Source organism: Labrus bergylta, chromosome 12 (genome assembly GCF_963930695.1).
Source record: "Labrus bergylta chromosome 12, fLabBer1.1, whole genome shotgun sequence".
NCBI classification, from domain to species: Eukaryota; Metazoa; Chordata; class Actinopteri; order Labriformes; family Labridae; genus Labrus; species Labrus bergylta.
The window spans coordinates 21,044,456-21,060,822 of record NC_089206.1 but is presented as its reverse complement, the minus strand read 5'-3'; the positions used below and the strand labels follow the sequence as shown (position 1 = coordinate 21,060,822).

At 43.3% G+C, this 16,367-nt stretch overlaps 1 protein-coding gene across 2 annotated transcripts in view; it reads left to right on the top strand.

Moving 5' to 3' along the window:
- plch2a (phospholipase C, eta 2a) overlaps positions 1–16,367 on the top strand; it is a 162,960-nt gene that overhangs the window by 18,771 nt on the left and 127,822 nt on the right. The window contains exon 1 of one of the 2 annotated variants that reach the window (XM_065961560.1): positions 9,528–13,731. The exons of the other annotated variant lie outside the window; for it this stretch is intronic. Coding sequence (XP_065817632.1) covers positions 13,707–13,731 — 25 coding nt within the window. The 5' untranslated portion in view covers positions 9,528–13,706. Of the gene's footprint in view, positions 1–9,527; positions 13,732–16,367 lie in introns of those variants that run through there. 2 annotated transcript variants of the gene reach the window in all.

Below are 16,367 nucleotides of genomic sequence, written 5' to 3'. Positions count from 1 at the left end.
CTGTCAGGAGCAGAGACTTTCCCTTTCTGCTCGGTGTGACTTTATGCAGCCTGCAGACAAAACCCAGGGCTGAAATAACACTCAGTTAAACAAATAGACATATACCACTAACCTTTAATATACTCCATAAAATATGCATTAACATAGCAGAAGTGTAAATCAGACATTGACATAAGGCTGGCTGCATACTGGATGATTTCAGGCGAGCATGAGGTCTTTCTCAATGGAGCCACCTCCCTGCCTCGTGTGCTGCTGCGTCACAGTTCTCTCCGTGCAAACCTCGGGGGCAAAGTCAAGATGCTATCCAGCAGTGGATTGTATCTTTGGAGAATTTATGTGATCTCATACATGGCTGCTGTCTGTCTGCAATGAGAGATTGCTTGCCAAAGGCTGTGTGTCTGTGTGTGTGTGTGTGTGTGTGTGTGTCTGTGTGTGTGTGTGTTTGTGTGTGTGTGTGTGTGTGTGTGTGTGTGTGCGTGCGTGCGTGCGTGCGTGCGTGCGTGCGTGCGTGCGTGCGTGCGTGCGTGTGTTTTACTGATGACAAACTGGGAGGTCTGAGGTGCTTTAAATGTAAAGACGGGCACGATTCTAAAACAACACAGGAAGCTAAAAATATTTAAATCTCACTCTTCATTTAGGCTTTACTTACTTCTCAGCATTTGGACATTTTTTAATTTAATTAAGATTCAGCTACATCATAACAAACGTCCTTATGTGTAGAATGTTATGAGCAGCACACACCACCAGCAGGGGGCAGTGCAGCTTCCTGCTGTTTCAACAGTTTGCTCATGCAGACAGCATTCACATAATTTCCCAGAGCAGAGAGACAGAGCCTTTCTGAATTCACTGCCCTGACATCAGACTCGTAATGGAAGGCTAATTTATAGAGTAATGGCCTCCATTAATCTGTCTGCGTTTCCTCATATTCATTCAAAGTGAAGAGGTCGGGGGTTTTATGCTGCTCTGCTGGGAGGAGGGACGATTCCTCTCCTGAATGATTTGGATTCAAAGAGATGTGAGTGCTCTCATGAATAAACACGTTCTCTGATGATGAAATACAATTCTTCTCTTTCCAGACACAAGCAACTCGTCCTCGAGAAATAGGCTTTGAAGAAAAACACCTTCATATTGTTTTATTTATACTTTCTGAAGCTGTTGCATAAGAAATTAATACATTTCATTCTAACCTTATACCCGACCTTTGCCGAGATGAGATCCTTACCCCTGAAGCTTCAGGCTGTGTGCAGTGTGTCTGGACTTCTTCTCCAGATCCACTTTAAGAATTTGGTTACAATTGTCTGTAGGTCCTGACAGAAATTAATAACTCATGTTCTCTGAAAAAGGAACAAAGAAAATCCATCATCTGTATCAGTTGTAAGCCTGTAAAAACTTCCACCAATGTCTGCCACGAGGTACCAATCTGATGAACCAATCAGACGCCTCCTGTCAGGTTCTGCCAATGTATCAGAGCAAAGCATGGAGCAGATTTGTAGGACACACCCACTCCAGCAGCTCTTTCAAGGACACGCCCACCCTGGAAGCTCACTCAAATTTTTCCTGCGACTGCAAACAGAGCTGGCCAATCAGAGGAGAGTGGGCATATGGGGAGGCGGTAGCCTTAAAGAGACAGTAGCTGAACTGAAGCGTTTCAGGCAGAGGCTGAAATGAGGGATTTTACTGGCACCAGTATCAGATAAATAAGGAGCGACACATCTCACAACGCTGCTCAACAGGAGTCCCAGAGTGACATCATTAATGGTGAATGTGAGTTTAATAGATCTCCTTTAAAAGCTTTATCAGCACTGTAAGGAGAGTGCTTGTATTTACTGTACGAGTTAAATGAAATATCCTGATGTTATTCTGATGTCGTAGTATTCATTAACTCTGATATTTACCCTACAGGAAATGTTTGTGACCTTTCACCTTTTGCAGATGGATGCTCTTTTTGCATGATAATAATGGAGTCAGTTCACATGGCTCTATCACTGCACGCCCTTATGTCCTAGTGTGTGTGTGTGTGTGTGTGTGTGTGTGTGTGTGTGTGTGTGTGTGTGTGTGTGTGTGTGTGTGTGTGTGTGTGTGTGTGTGTGTGTGTGTGTGTGTGTGTGTGTGTGTGTGTGTGTGTGTGTCCCAGAGGATTGCTCTCCTTTCACTGAGTCTCATTATCAATCCGAGGTAATTAGCACAGATAGCACCTCTGGCCGGCTCGCTGCCATTTACCCAGCGCCACATGCTAGGCTAATGAATAATAAAGCATGGAGTGATGATAAAATATCTTTATGTGCATAAAAGGGAGGGGGAGTGTGTATGGGGGGACTGGGCTGATATGGAGGGATTATGAGAGTGGAATCATGAAATATTGAAGAACATGTTGAATGGATACGATGGTGGTCTCATTTACATACAACATCAGAGGCTCGGGGGTGAGGCGGCATGTTACTCTGCGTTTGTTTTGAAGTATAAAGGTGTTAATTGAGTGCTGGGACATGTAGCAGCTTTTTTTTAGGATCTGTCTTGGACCAAAGCTTTTTTTTATTCAATTAAAAAAGTTTTACACTTTAAGATGAACGCATTCTTCACCGGGAGCTTCATCGAATCAATCTGAGAAAATAATCGTAAAAATGTCAGAAGGAAATCAGAAAAGCTGCGAGTGAACAAATTATTTATTGTGAATCTTCCTACTATGTTAGCTGGATGCTCTCTGGATACATTTTCAATTTGTTTTTAGATAAAAAAGGATTTAAAGGTTGGACATTTTGTATATCCACAGGGAGGACAAAGACACTCTGCCTTGTAAGAATCACTGGATGCTCTCTGTGCGTTTCTTTTTGTGACTTCCTCTCTGGATCGACTTTGTCTGTTCAGCTTGCCTCGTTCTTGCAGCTTTAGGGTTCTGTCTAAAATAGACTTGGTGCTTATTTGAAACGGCGCAGAGACGGGTGGAACTGCTGGCAGGTTTTAAAGACAGAGCAGAGTGTGTGATGTGGAAACAGGAGCATTGACAAGTGGCAGCGAACGGCGCCGACTGTGCGGCCTGCAGCGCGCAAAGACTATGTTAAATGTGGGAGTTATAAATGATGATATGCCTGTAAATGAGAGGTCAATAAAGGTCGAGCAAACAGAAAACAATGACGAATCAGAGCCTTCAGATATGAACCTGATTGCTCCGTGATGAACAGTGTCCAAAGATTCACGGCGTTGAGAAGGTGCATGCATATTCAAAACATCACAACAGTTGATTAGAGGCGTAAAAAAAAACAAAAACTCATTTGAAATATTAAACCCCAGCTGAAAACTTTAACTTCTTTACAGGTTGCTGAATATGAAGATTAGTCCGAGATGAAACGCTGTCAGGTCTGATGAGATAGCTGATCAGTCCTCTGTGGCCGGGATCTGAGATCTCGAACACTCACGGCATGATTGCTTTTTTATTACGTTTGAAGGACACTGATGCGTTAATATGCTGAGTTTTAATAAAGACACCCATGGCAACCTCATAACTGCATCAGTCATTGTGTACTGAGAAAACTGGATTCTCTGCTCTGTGCCATCAGTCACATTAGATTGATCTCCTTGTTAATCGATCTAAAGGCGTTCTCTCACCTATAGATCGTTTGCTCTGGTCTGAATCCGGAACCAGTTTGTTCCAGTGTTGCGTAATTACCTCAAGTCCGGTCAGAGTTCACACGGGAACGTTCACAAGAGGTGTGATGCACGAGGAAAACGCTCCCTAATTAGTCTGAGTTTCTTGTGGGAATAATCCCTGGAGGAAACAAAGACCAGCTGCCTCCTGATTGGCTGTGGCTGCTCCAAAGACACTTTACAATCTCTAAATGGACAGACGACTACACGGACTGATGTCGACTCTGCTCATCAGTTTTTATATTTTTTTTACATTTATCACTGAAGGCAAACGATACAGTTTGAAAATGAGGCTTGAAAATAATATGTTGATGTTCTGGAGTTGCTGAAGGATCTTATTAAGACGGTTCAGGAGAAGGAGCATGTTAGTCCTCCTGAACCAGGACCTGCTCATCCACCCAAACTGTTTCTGAAGCTCCATCAGGTCTACCTCTGGTCTTTAAAGTTCAGTGATGATGAGAGGGCCCACGGCGGTTACTTCCTGACATTAAAGTCTTTATATATGATTTTTTGATCCAGCAGATCAAAAGCTTGAGCACCAGCATGAAACAAAGACAACTCGTGCTGCATTGTTGTATCTTTACTACACTCGTATCGTCACACTGCATGTTAATTTACCTGAAATGAGCGTGATCTAGAAACACAGTTAAGCAGTGAGTACAGTATGTTATTCTTCTTTTCTCTAGTCCCTCAATTAAGCAACTTTTATACACGAGGGGAGGAGTCAGCCGTCGTCCCGGCGATGTAAACAAACTGAAGATAGGACTCTGAAAACTCTGAAAGCATCACAGACAGTGGGACTCGGGTGTTACACCCATTGTAGACAGTCATGACTCACAGAGTTATTTTCAGAGGATATACTTGATTTTTATTACATTTAAGTGTGAAAAATCACATAGAAAGCCTTTAAGTCTGATCGAGGTCGCTTCATGTTCTTGCTACAAACGAGCTGCACCAGAGTCTGGATAAAAGCGGACTGAGACCCATCTTTTCAATCGGTCTCTGTCCGGTTGTTTGACCTGCACCAGGATTTGATTGGCAGCTTTCCCCGCACTAACTTGGCAAATGGACTTAAGTTAGTTTTAACTGAACCGAGCAGGTTAGCTGTTGAAGTGGGACCCTGAGATATGACCACCAGCATCTGCTCATGTGCGTTTATATTTGTCCTCCTGCTCTCATTTCACTCCTCTAAACTCTGCAGCTGTTTGGTATTCCTCCCCTCTCTTCCCCCTCCTGTCCCCTCGTTCTGATTGTCATGTTATTAAAATTCTGAGCCCCCTTTTACTCCAAAACCTCATCTCACTTAACCCGGCTCATTACAATCTCAAATGGAGCGCAGACTTTTTCAAACAACGGCTCACCTTGCATTAACGTCACCGCTGACGGCAAATAAAAGAGGGAGTTAAGTGGACGGTCTGAATACACACACACAGAGCCACACACACACACACACAAACACAGACCATCGACTTGGAGCCAAAGGACATGAATCCAGTCTCAGAATAAAAAATAGGCTTTCTGGATGCATCACATGTCCCCATGGCAACCTCAGCTCACCTTGAATCACACCAGCATACGACTTCATGACAGAACAATCAATGTGAGCAGCTTTATCTGCAGCAGACGTCCTTCAGCCGCGGTGAGGGAGGAGCAGCCTGAGGCCTCGACCACACGCAGGCGGGTTGAAAACGTTTTGACGTTCCGCACACAAACTTTGTTTTAGGTCACTGAAAACTGTCCTTTAGTGAAACTCCTGCCAGGGTGAAGATGTTCAGAAACTCAGTTTAAGGTGTTTCTGTGTAGACGTTGAAAACAGAGTTTTGTTTTTGGGATGTCACGCTGTGCGCCGGTTTCTCCTCTGTGTGACGTCATCGTGCGACGCTGTCTCTTTAGTTTACATGAGATTAGAGAGATGGTGGATGTCACCAAACTAGCGCTGGTGCTAACGATGCTAACTGGACTTTTTACATGCTTACACACACACACACACACAGTTACTCTCCCACTATGCTGACGAACAGAGATGCCTGATTGGAGTGATTTTTAGTAAAAGTCGAGATTCTTATCTTGTGAAATTTTTATAGATTTGAAAAAAATCACTTCTAGAAATCGTTTCTTTTTGTTTTTTGGTGGGAGGGGGGCGGGGCTAATCAGGCTAGCTCATAACTCAATAGAACGCAAAATGGAGCAGCAAGAAATTCAGCCAGTCTCACAGATGAACTGGACTGGGTCCTACATGTGGTCTGGGCCTGAAAGTGACGGAAAAAACTGACTAATTTTAAAAACAACCTGCTGTGTACGAGAATCTTCACTGGATACGAGATAAATCATTCTCTCTCTTTAAGAATAATGAGTTGTGTCTGAGCAAAGACGAGCCAGGTGTTTGAACTTCTTTAGACCGGTTCTGTAAATAGATTTTCACACTCAAACCGTGATCCTCACGCTCATGTGAAGTGAAGCTCTGCAACACCAGAGAGCGGAGGTGACATAACACATAGTAGAGGTATTAATAGAAGTCATCCGATGCTCTGCTGCTGCATGTGGTCAGATCGTAACCCCGTTCAAGGCGAGCTGTTGTTCCATTGTTAAAACAAGTAGTGGACTATTTGATTCCTCTCTATTAGCTTCTTTGTGTTTCTGGCCCACATTAATAAATGTATGAATGTCCTCAAGCAGGAAGCTGCTGTTCCAACATAATAGAGATCTAGTTTTAAAGTCTCTGTAGTGCTCAGATAATCTTTTCAGACCATTTGAGAGGGTTGATAAGTCGCTTAAATCGGAAAAAGAGATGTCAGAATTAAGATGAAGAAATAATGACTAATTCAAAAGCAAAGAGAGCGACGATGCAGACGAGAAGAAGAAGAAGAAGATGATAAACAAGAGTGAGAGAGGGATGAGGGATGAGGGAGGGAGGAAAGCAGGGTCAGGCATGAGATATAAGAAAGGAGCTAGAGAGAGAGAGAGAGAGAGAGAGAGAGAGAGAGAGAGAGAGAGAGAGAGAGAGATGTGCAGTGTTTGAGAGCGGCTGCAGGGGATGTACAGCATCTGGAGCAGAGAAAAGAGGTCTGTCCTCAGCTGCCTTTATGAGAACACACTCAGTGAAAGGCACGGAGAGCCCTGGAAAGCCTCCTAACCTCTCAGTGGGTGTGCGTGCATGGATAAAAGCACACTTCACACAAGGCAATAGAGTAGGTTACACAGCTGCAGTGTGATGTTATTTGAAGGAGTGTGTGCAGAGAGCAGAGTCTCAGAGATGCTTCATCTCTTGTTTTTTTGTTTTTTATTGCTGCAGATTCATTCAGAGATTTGAGTAAATGAGGACACTGCAGAGAGGACTCCTAGCCTCCACCGGCTTCCCCACTGCGTTTGAAATCAAAACAGTCAAAAAGCGCATTTTAGTGTGTAATTTAGAGTGTCAGGAGAGAGGATCAGGACCTGTGTCCTCGCTCTCTGAGATGAACTTTTGATGCAAAATGAAGATGAGACCTCCTGGAAGCTGGACCATTTATTTCATGTCCTCATAAAGGTTTATGACTGTGAACATCTTCTTCTTGTCTCTCTCCCTGTGAAAGTTTCCGAACACGCTTTTCATTGGGTGACACAGAGCTTGTTATACAGCATTGAGCATGAGTGAGGGAAAGCTTAAGCACAAGGACTTATTAAAGTCGGAGCGTCAACTTCTCTCCTGCTCCATTTTTACTGCCTTACTGCAAACACAGGTTCAAAGCAAAGTACAGTAGAGAACCAGATACCAATCTCTTGAGGAATTTGTGAATGATTCCTTCTAATATGAAACCAAAAATATAAAAACAAATCAGATTTTTTTCTTTTTCTTGCAACAATCACTGACTCATATTGAGCGCAGCAGCCTGGAGAAGCTTTGAGCGTGTGAACGGAAACTCTCACAGCTCCTCTCTGCTCACAGGCCATGGATAAAACAAATACCTGCCCAGCAGCACTACAGACAGACAGAGTTAGAGACGAGCTAGGAAACATATCAGAGCATTTACCGTGAAAAAAACACATTTATTTTAGGAGAACGAAGAGATCAAAACAGACGGATCTCTGCTTTGATGATGCTGGAGGTGGAAAAAGTCAAGTCTTCAAAAAGTGAAAATATGTCAAGCCTACAGCTCTATAAATGAGCTTGTGTATTTCTTTTCTAGACTTCTAACTGGTCAAAGCTCTTTTACGCTGCAGGTCACACCTACACATTCACACACTGATGGTAGAGGCTGCTGAGTAAAGAGTCCATCAGTATTAAATCATCCATTCATACACATTCACACACTGCAGACGAAGCAGTGGGAGCAACTTGGGGTTAAGAGTCTTTCCCGAGGACACATCGGACATGTAGCTGCAGGAGCTGGGGATCGAACCCCCGACCTTATGAGTAAGAGGCGACCGACTTCACCATGGCAACAGAATAGAAAACGATTAAATATTTTCTCGCACACCTTTTGTGTTGATGACATCACATGGAGAATATCATAATGTCCATGTAGCCTCCTTCAAACAGGCACAATCAGGTAATTGGATGTGAACATTTTCAGTGAAGCCTCAGGTAGGGAAATAAAATACTGGAGTTTCTTGGGCAGGGATTTGAATCAAAATGCTTTTATATAAAAATTATTTAACATATTCAGTGTTAAGGAAGCATCAGCTGTAGCTGCCACACAAAACAGTAAAACCCTGACACACACACACACACACACACACACACACACACTCACACACTTCACACATCGTCCTTTATGTGCAACACGTTACACATCATCTGCTCTTCCAGATAAGCTCATGCTTTATGCATGTGTTGTTTTAATATGGACACTAAACACTGTGTGTGTGTGTGTGTGTGTGTGTGTGTGTGTGTGTGTGTGTGTGTGTGTGTGTGTGTGTGTGTGTGTGTGTGTGTGTGTTATCACAGCTCGTCTCTCAGAGGGTCGTTGGCATCATGCATACCGTCTCATTTGTCTTTTAGCATGAAGCTTTCTGCAGAGATACCTCCAGCTGATGTTCTCGTGTGTTTCTCTCAAAAGTCTAACTGAAGCAGTCGATGTAAAGAAACAGAAACCAGCAGGTGTCTGCAGTCAGGCTTCATCCTGCACAGGTGAGATCTTTCTCTCCTCGTCACCTTGTTGTACATTCTGACAACACATCTGATTTCTATTGTTGTTACTCCAGTTTAGTGTCTCTGTATTTCAGTATCTCTGGGTTTTCCATCAAAATGAAACTTTTAAGGAGAAAAGAGAGGGGGGGGGGGGGGGGGGGTTTACAACAGGTGACACAAACATGTTGACTGTTTCTTATTTATAAATCTGCAAATCTATACTGGGAGAGGTTTATAATGGTGACAGTGACAGACTGATGTTTTGAAGAAAAACTCAACTCCAACACAAAACTGTTTTCACTTTTTGTTTTCTTGTGCAGTGCATGAAGACATGAAGTTCAAATAAATCATTAATTTTTTTGTTGTATATTGACTCTTTATGACATGAGCAGGAAATGGTGCGGCAGCTTAATTTGTGTCAAGACTCTCAGCCTTGACACGAGCCCCAGAGTCAGTCTGGACTCTGGAGGGTTTGATTCTACTAAAAGTTAGATTATATCGATACCTGTTTGTTACCACGGCAACAAAGATAGAAGTCCCATGGTACCCAATATTGGATCAGTTCTTTTATTTTGATGATCAGGCAAACTTCTGCACACTGTCCAACAGCATTGGCAACATTGGTATTTATGTATATGAGGTTTGCAAAGTTACAATGTTTGGATCCGGTCCGTGCAGTCCAACGCATAAATCCAAACATTGCCACTTTAAAAATTTCAGATGCATAAATTGCATTGTTGCCAGTGCTGTTGGACAGTGTGCAGAAGTTTGCCTGCAACTGTTGATGGACTCATTCTTCTCTTACACACCCATCTAATGAAAACTACTCGACTGAGGCTGTGATGGAGGGGCCCGATGTCAGATCTGTTCATGAAGACGCCCCTGCACACTACTGTTACACTGCAGAGAGCCAGCTTATGTGAAACAGACCTGAAAGTTTGAGGGGAAACAACAACCTAATAAGTGAAAATAATCATGCACCTTGATCTCATCTACAGGATGGAAACACACGAGGCCAACCAGAGAAAATAATTAAAAGTACAGAGAAGAAACTTGAGATTTTAGAGCGAGTGAGGATGAATAAAACTGAATGACAATGACTCAAATTAGAGAGGAACTTGTCGGCGTCTGATGAGTGGAGCTAAAAATGAGTTTTCAGCCTAAAAAGGAGCGTGCCTCTGGACCGCTGCCAGAGGAGCCACTTCACCTCTCCAATGAATAAATCAATGCTTTAATGCTGCTCTCCTCCTCCTCTTCCTCTCTGGTTACATCTGGCTGCTCAATCAGAGCGCCAGCTAACCGACAACTAATTTACGCGCCCCCTCCCCCCAACAACCGCTGAACTGCATCACAGATAATTTATAAAAATACACAAAGGGAAGTCAGAACAAAGCCGGAGTAAGAAGAGTTACCTGATCACCTCAAAAATACACAAAAGAGAAGAAAATAGTCAACCATCCTATGTGCATTTTTTCTGCTTGTTGATTTCAAAACAGAGTCAATGTGTGTGTGTGGAAAAAGATGAATGATGACACACAAACACCCTGTGACAAACCTGCCTCTGTGGGGACGATGAAGGAAAAGGTTGAACCCATGTCGGCCTTTTGACCTTTGTAGGAAGGGTCCTCACTGAATGTGAGGTCAGAATTCAGTGGTCACCCTGAAGTTTGATTTTCCATCCTAAAATCCTAAACTGTAACTGGCTATCTGCCTGGTTAGTGTCGAGACTTATGCTGCACCACCATGCCCCAAAAATCATATTTCTTCATCTTGATTCTTTTAGGGTTGAACAAGCTAAAGGAGCACGATATGGATGAAAACCTGCTGATGAAACAAAGTGCATGTCTTCAAAATGTCTCTTAAATCGGTTCAGGTTTCACCCTGGGACTATTTGTCTCTCAATCAATGAATATCTGATCTACAGTACCGACAGCTTCCTCTTCCTGTTGTTTCCATCTCTGCCCATTTGTTCCCTCTCCTTATTGGCTGCTGAAATCTGTTTATCTCACAGCTCCACAGCTCACTGGTGTGTGTGTGTTTGTGTGTGTGTGTGTGTGTGTGTGTGTGTGTGTGTGTGTGTGTGTGTTTTGCAACATTAATCCCTGTGTTCATCCATCAGTCAGTGTGCTGTGATGCTCACAGAGGTGAAGTGTTATTTGGCTGAAAGCATGCGGAGGCTCATTGGCTCCTCACCGACCCGTGCAGGGTGTGGACCAGCTCCATTAGCTTCCACCTGGGGGATTGGACTGCCCGAGTGTACGGCTGCTCATCTGAAACCACATATACCAAGATCAAACAGTCATTCCTTTTTTTTTATTCGTTCACTTTATAAATGCGGTCCAACCTGATGTTCAAATCCCAGGTTGCATCCGTCCACTTTAAGCTCTGCAGAGCGCTCGGGCTAAATTGGATCAGGCCTTCAGAGGACTGGCAGAGTCAGCATTTGGTTTCTTAACTGTGTATCTTAAATGGCCAAGACTTGGTCAAGAGATGGCTAATAAACTCTACAGAAGCCGTTTTGGAGGCATCAGCAGAACTTGAAGCAGGCAGATGGGGATTAACGAGTGAAAAGAGCTGCATGGAGAAACTCTCAGCCACTGCAGAGGGCACAGATATGTGCACAAAGTCGAGCTTTGTCAGGCATAGAAAACCACTTTTAAAATGTTTGTTGGTTGATCGATCATTTCTGATGCATTCAAGGAAGTCTGGAAATCTGAGCGCTAATTGGCTTTCATGACACGACACAGCAGCAGGAAGATGTGTCTCTCAAATTGAAAATGTGAATCTAGAACAGATTCTCAAATTAAATCCAAAACCCCTGAGTACAGATTTAAAATTTTCTGAAGGCTGCAGGATAGTCCACAAACTTGTCAGGGGCTTCAAGTTGAAGACATTCACTTCTTTATCTGCATGGTTATGGTGCGTCCATTTGATCTCAGAAGTCGGAAAATCCCAGTTGCCGGTCCGATACGTCATCAGGAACGCCGCCCTGAAGTCTAAATTCTGACTTTGAAATTCTGAAAACCTTCAGTAGCCGGAGTTAAAATCCAACATGGCTGCTCCCTGCATCAACAGCAGTTTGGGTTGAGTTCTGTGTCTCTGAATGTGTGACGTCCTGCCATGGAAACTGTCTCGTTTCATACCCAGCACCACAGGTGTGTGTGGAGGAACATTTATATGTGTGTACCTTCAGATACGTGTACAACATCTAAGAAGTTTCCCAATTAATGTTTCTGGGGCTTTTTACTCTTTGTCTCTACTTCTCCACCATCTGTCTCAGTTCACTCACTCACTCACACACACACACACTCACACACACACACACACACACACACACACACACACACACACACACACACACACACACACACACACACACACACACACACACACACACACACACACACACACTTGCACACAGGACCAGGCTCAGGTGGTGTAAGAGTGTCTGGCAGGGTGTTTTAAATTGAAGCTGCTAATGAGTTTCTAAACCACGTGTTGTTTCCATAATTGCACAATAATTGTTGGTGCATCCGGAGGGAAGCAGACCAGTCTTTGTCATCGCTCAGCGCTCTGACATCCCTCCATCTGTCTCCATGTGACAGGAGAACGGAGCTCTGGGAGCATTTCTCCTCGTTCAGGTGATGTATATGCAGAAGAAAACAGGATGTTGTTAGTTTCATAAAGCCGCCAAGATTAGCTTCACTACGAGATTGAATCCATTAAAGATGTCGACTGAGGATTCAGCCGCTAACTGCTCCACTCTTACTACAGGTAGAAATTAAAGGGACAGTTCCTCTTCCTCTGGATAATTTGATGCACTCGGTCAGTGTATTCTCACGTGAGATGCCGGTCAGCAAAGCACCTTCATTGAGAAACCGGTTGGAATCCCGGCACAGAGCCAGGCGGTACACCGCTGCAGAATCAGATTCACATAAATTGTACTAATTTTGGTCAATTGAAGAAACTACCACCCAAATACCAACGGTTTGCAAGACTTAGACATTTGTCAGTGCTTTTCTTTTCCATCAGAAAGAAAAAAACTAAAGATACTGATTTCAGTACGTAGACTTGTTTTTTTGTTTTTTTATAGCCTACCACTGCGATAAACACATTTAAAAACCAGCTGTATGTAACTAACCCTCCACAGATGGGATGTGATTGCTTTAATTGTTGTACGAGCTGATTGACCGCAGATATCCTCGACTTGATGCAAAGTAAAGTGAGCATGTGGAAACACGCTAAGCTATTATTTAGAGTCAAAGAGACCAGAAAGCAGCAGAGGATTCATGCAGAGGAAACAGTTCCAAAAACAGATTCATTTAACCAGTTATTTCGATCTCTCCTCTTCTTTATGTCGATCAAATTTATTGTTGTCTAAAATAAAAATCAGAGGGGTGTGGTGATCTTTTGACTGCTTATCCTTCACAGATTACACTTTCAACATTCCCTTCACTGTGTGAACCTGCAGTCAGGGATCAGCGCTCGATCCCCACCATCGTTAGTGAGATCGAACAAAAGAAAAGACGGATATTCACATCTCAGTTATTGCACCTCTCAGACAAGAGTTATCCTACATAAACATGCATGATGCTACTTTTAACACATGAGGAGTTAGTCCTGACACAGATAGTGTGCATGGCAACCAAGGCTGCAAGAGAGAGAGAGTGAAACAGAGAGAGAGAGAGAGAGAGAGAGAGTAGGCAGAGTGGGGTGAGGTGAAGAAAACTCATAACAGGCAGAGATGGAAAATGAGAAAAGGCAGAAAAAGAGGAAAATTGGGTTAGCAGTGTCCCGGGTGAGAGACATCCACGCAGACAGAGGAGAGAGAGGAGAGAGAGAGAGGAGGAGAGAGAGAGAGAGAGAGGAGGAGAGAGAGAGAGCTTGGCGGTGCTTTACTCCTCGCTCTCTGTCTCTTTGGTGTCAGTTGCTTTAGCGACTCAGCGGCAGCAGCATGGAGCTGGAGCCTCAGAGATTCAGTACGTAACCCTTTATTATTATCACTGCTCTTTACTTCTGATGCTGCCTTTTGTCTGCTGCTGAAATATGATTTCATTTTATTTCATTTAATTTAAAGCGGCATTATCTGAAGGAATTTTGTCCTTGTTGATTTTTTCTGAGGTTGTGTGTTTGATTCAAAAGTTGGATTATCAGATAAAACGATTTGATGGATAATTAAGATGCATTATGAGAGAAAACTGGTGTTTGTTTTTTTGTTTTTTGGGGTGTCTGTGCGTTTTTTACCTAAGGTGACTGTGTGAAGCGTTTTGATTGGACGCATGTTCTCATTCATTCATTGATGCTGATGTTCATTCATGTTCATCTTAACATCACCTGCTGAGAGTTTAAGAGCTCGAGGTCTGAAGTCTTGTTTCGTCCCGGACTTAATCCCTCCCTGGGCACAGAATTGGCAAACCTGTTGGTTTTGAAATTTCAGGTTTTTTGCAGCTTTAACAGTAAAATAAAAGAATGATTATTATCTTTTAAAAACCTGTTGGTCCAGTCTCACCTGCAGTACTTTATTCCGCCCTCCATGGGGAGAGATGGAGGTGGGGTCTTTCTGTGTTGTTTGGGTGCATGAAGGCTTTTCTAAGGCTGCAGGTACCTGAGGACAGCAGCTCAATGTGTTTTTAATTCTGATGGTACGAATATAATTAAAACAAAGGTCTTAATATGAAAGTTTAATAAGACAAACATGTGAGGATTCTTTACACAGACATCAGAAGATACATGACTAAAACACATGAACACACACACACACACACACACACACACACACACACACACACACACACACACACACACACACACACACACACACACACACACACACACACACACACCCACTGCTGCTGCTCTATCTCTTCAAACCAACATGTAAGGTGTGGAGCTCTCCTCTGCGTTCTGTATTCAACGCCCTTTTCCTTTTGGGACTGTTCCCCTTCAGTGTCTGACATCTTATCTGTGCAGAAAATATCCTCTGCCACATTCAGCCTCCTGCTGAGGTGTGGCACTACGATAGACTATAATGAGTGCAGGAAAGCACTCACACTGTGTCTGTTTTTACGTATTCAGAATATGTGCAGATAATAATTTGTTAATGTTGGATCTGGATTTTTCTCGGTCATCAGGCTGGAGTTTTGTTTTATAGAGGAACTCTGGATTCATGCATTTTGGTCCATGCGTACTCTGATTCATTCGTCTCCTGCTCCATCATAACCATCATTTATTTATTAAACACTGTAGACGCAGTGTTTCCTCAGGGCTCGCTTCACAACGAAGAGCTTCCTGTCACACCCGGTGGTTTAAACTGTGAGTGTGAGCGAGCTGTTTTGGATGTTGTTGTCGTTGACTGTGTAGAAGAAGTGGACGTAGCGACTGTGATGTCACCTGTTGGTCATGGACGACCGTTTTTAAGTTCAGCTTTTTGGTTGTCTCCTCTCCATCCTGTTTGCCTTTCGTCCTGGTTGGCAGATCACCATGGAAACGACTTATCAATCACACATATGCTGATGTGACTCTTAATGGGGACCATAACTTAAAAGTTAAACATCGGGCTGTTTTGAAGAAGACTTGAAACTAAAGATTGAGAACTTAGGGAATAAATCAGCGGGGAAGTGGGAACATTTTATCATCTAGTTTCATACAATCTGACATATATTACACCCAGAGTCGCTGCCCCCTGCTGGCCATTAAAAAACAAGCAGGTACATGACGCTTCTCCATTGGCTTCACTTTTAAAGAAAATATGCTGAAAGCAGTTCTGCAGCCTTGATGGACGAAGCCTGAGGGACATCAGCCATTGGTTTCTAAAGGGCTGTTTTTTGGAAGCTCATTGATGGCGCTCGCCATATTGGAAATCCTAACTATTAAACTTACAGTCGATCTTACAACAGGCAAAGAGCTGGAGCTGAGGCGGGCCTTAAGCCTCCTGAAAAAAAAAACCTAGAACTTGGCCACGCCCCTAATTATGCATAACTCGTATTATTCATGAAATCAAAACGGGTGTGTTATAAACAAATACATCCCCCTGTAAAGTGTGTGCTGATAAAAAAATGAACTTATAAGACCCAAATCATCTTTGTACCATTCTTTCATGTTAATTTCTGCTGTGAAATTTGACACTTTATCATGGGGTGTGTATAGGACTTCTGGGTCTTTTGCAGCCAGCCTTCAAGTGGACACTCGAGGAACTGCAGTTTTTTTCACTTTGCATTGTTTTGCTGCTTGGTTGTGGCAGCCATCATATTAACAAGCTGTTGCTTATTTACACATCATCAAACACTGACATCTATCAGGAGTCATGTTTTTGTCCACCTGAAGACACAAAGTGAATATTTACTGTCTTTAAGCTCCGTTTGTGGTCTCTACCTGCTCATCAGAACGATACCTGTCTTCTTAACTCTCTGTCTGTTTTCTGTTTTCTGCACGGTGCTGGACAGGTAGCTGGTGTATCATTTTTGTTGATGATTAGAGAGGACATTGGACAGAGCTGGAGATTGGGAAGAAAGAGAGAGAAAGTGCAGACTGACATGCGGGAAAGGAGCCACAGGTCGGACTTGAACCCGGGGCTGCCTGCTAGGAGGACTATAGCCTCCGTACATGGGAAGCGACC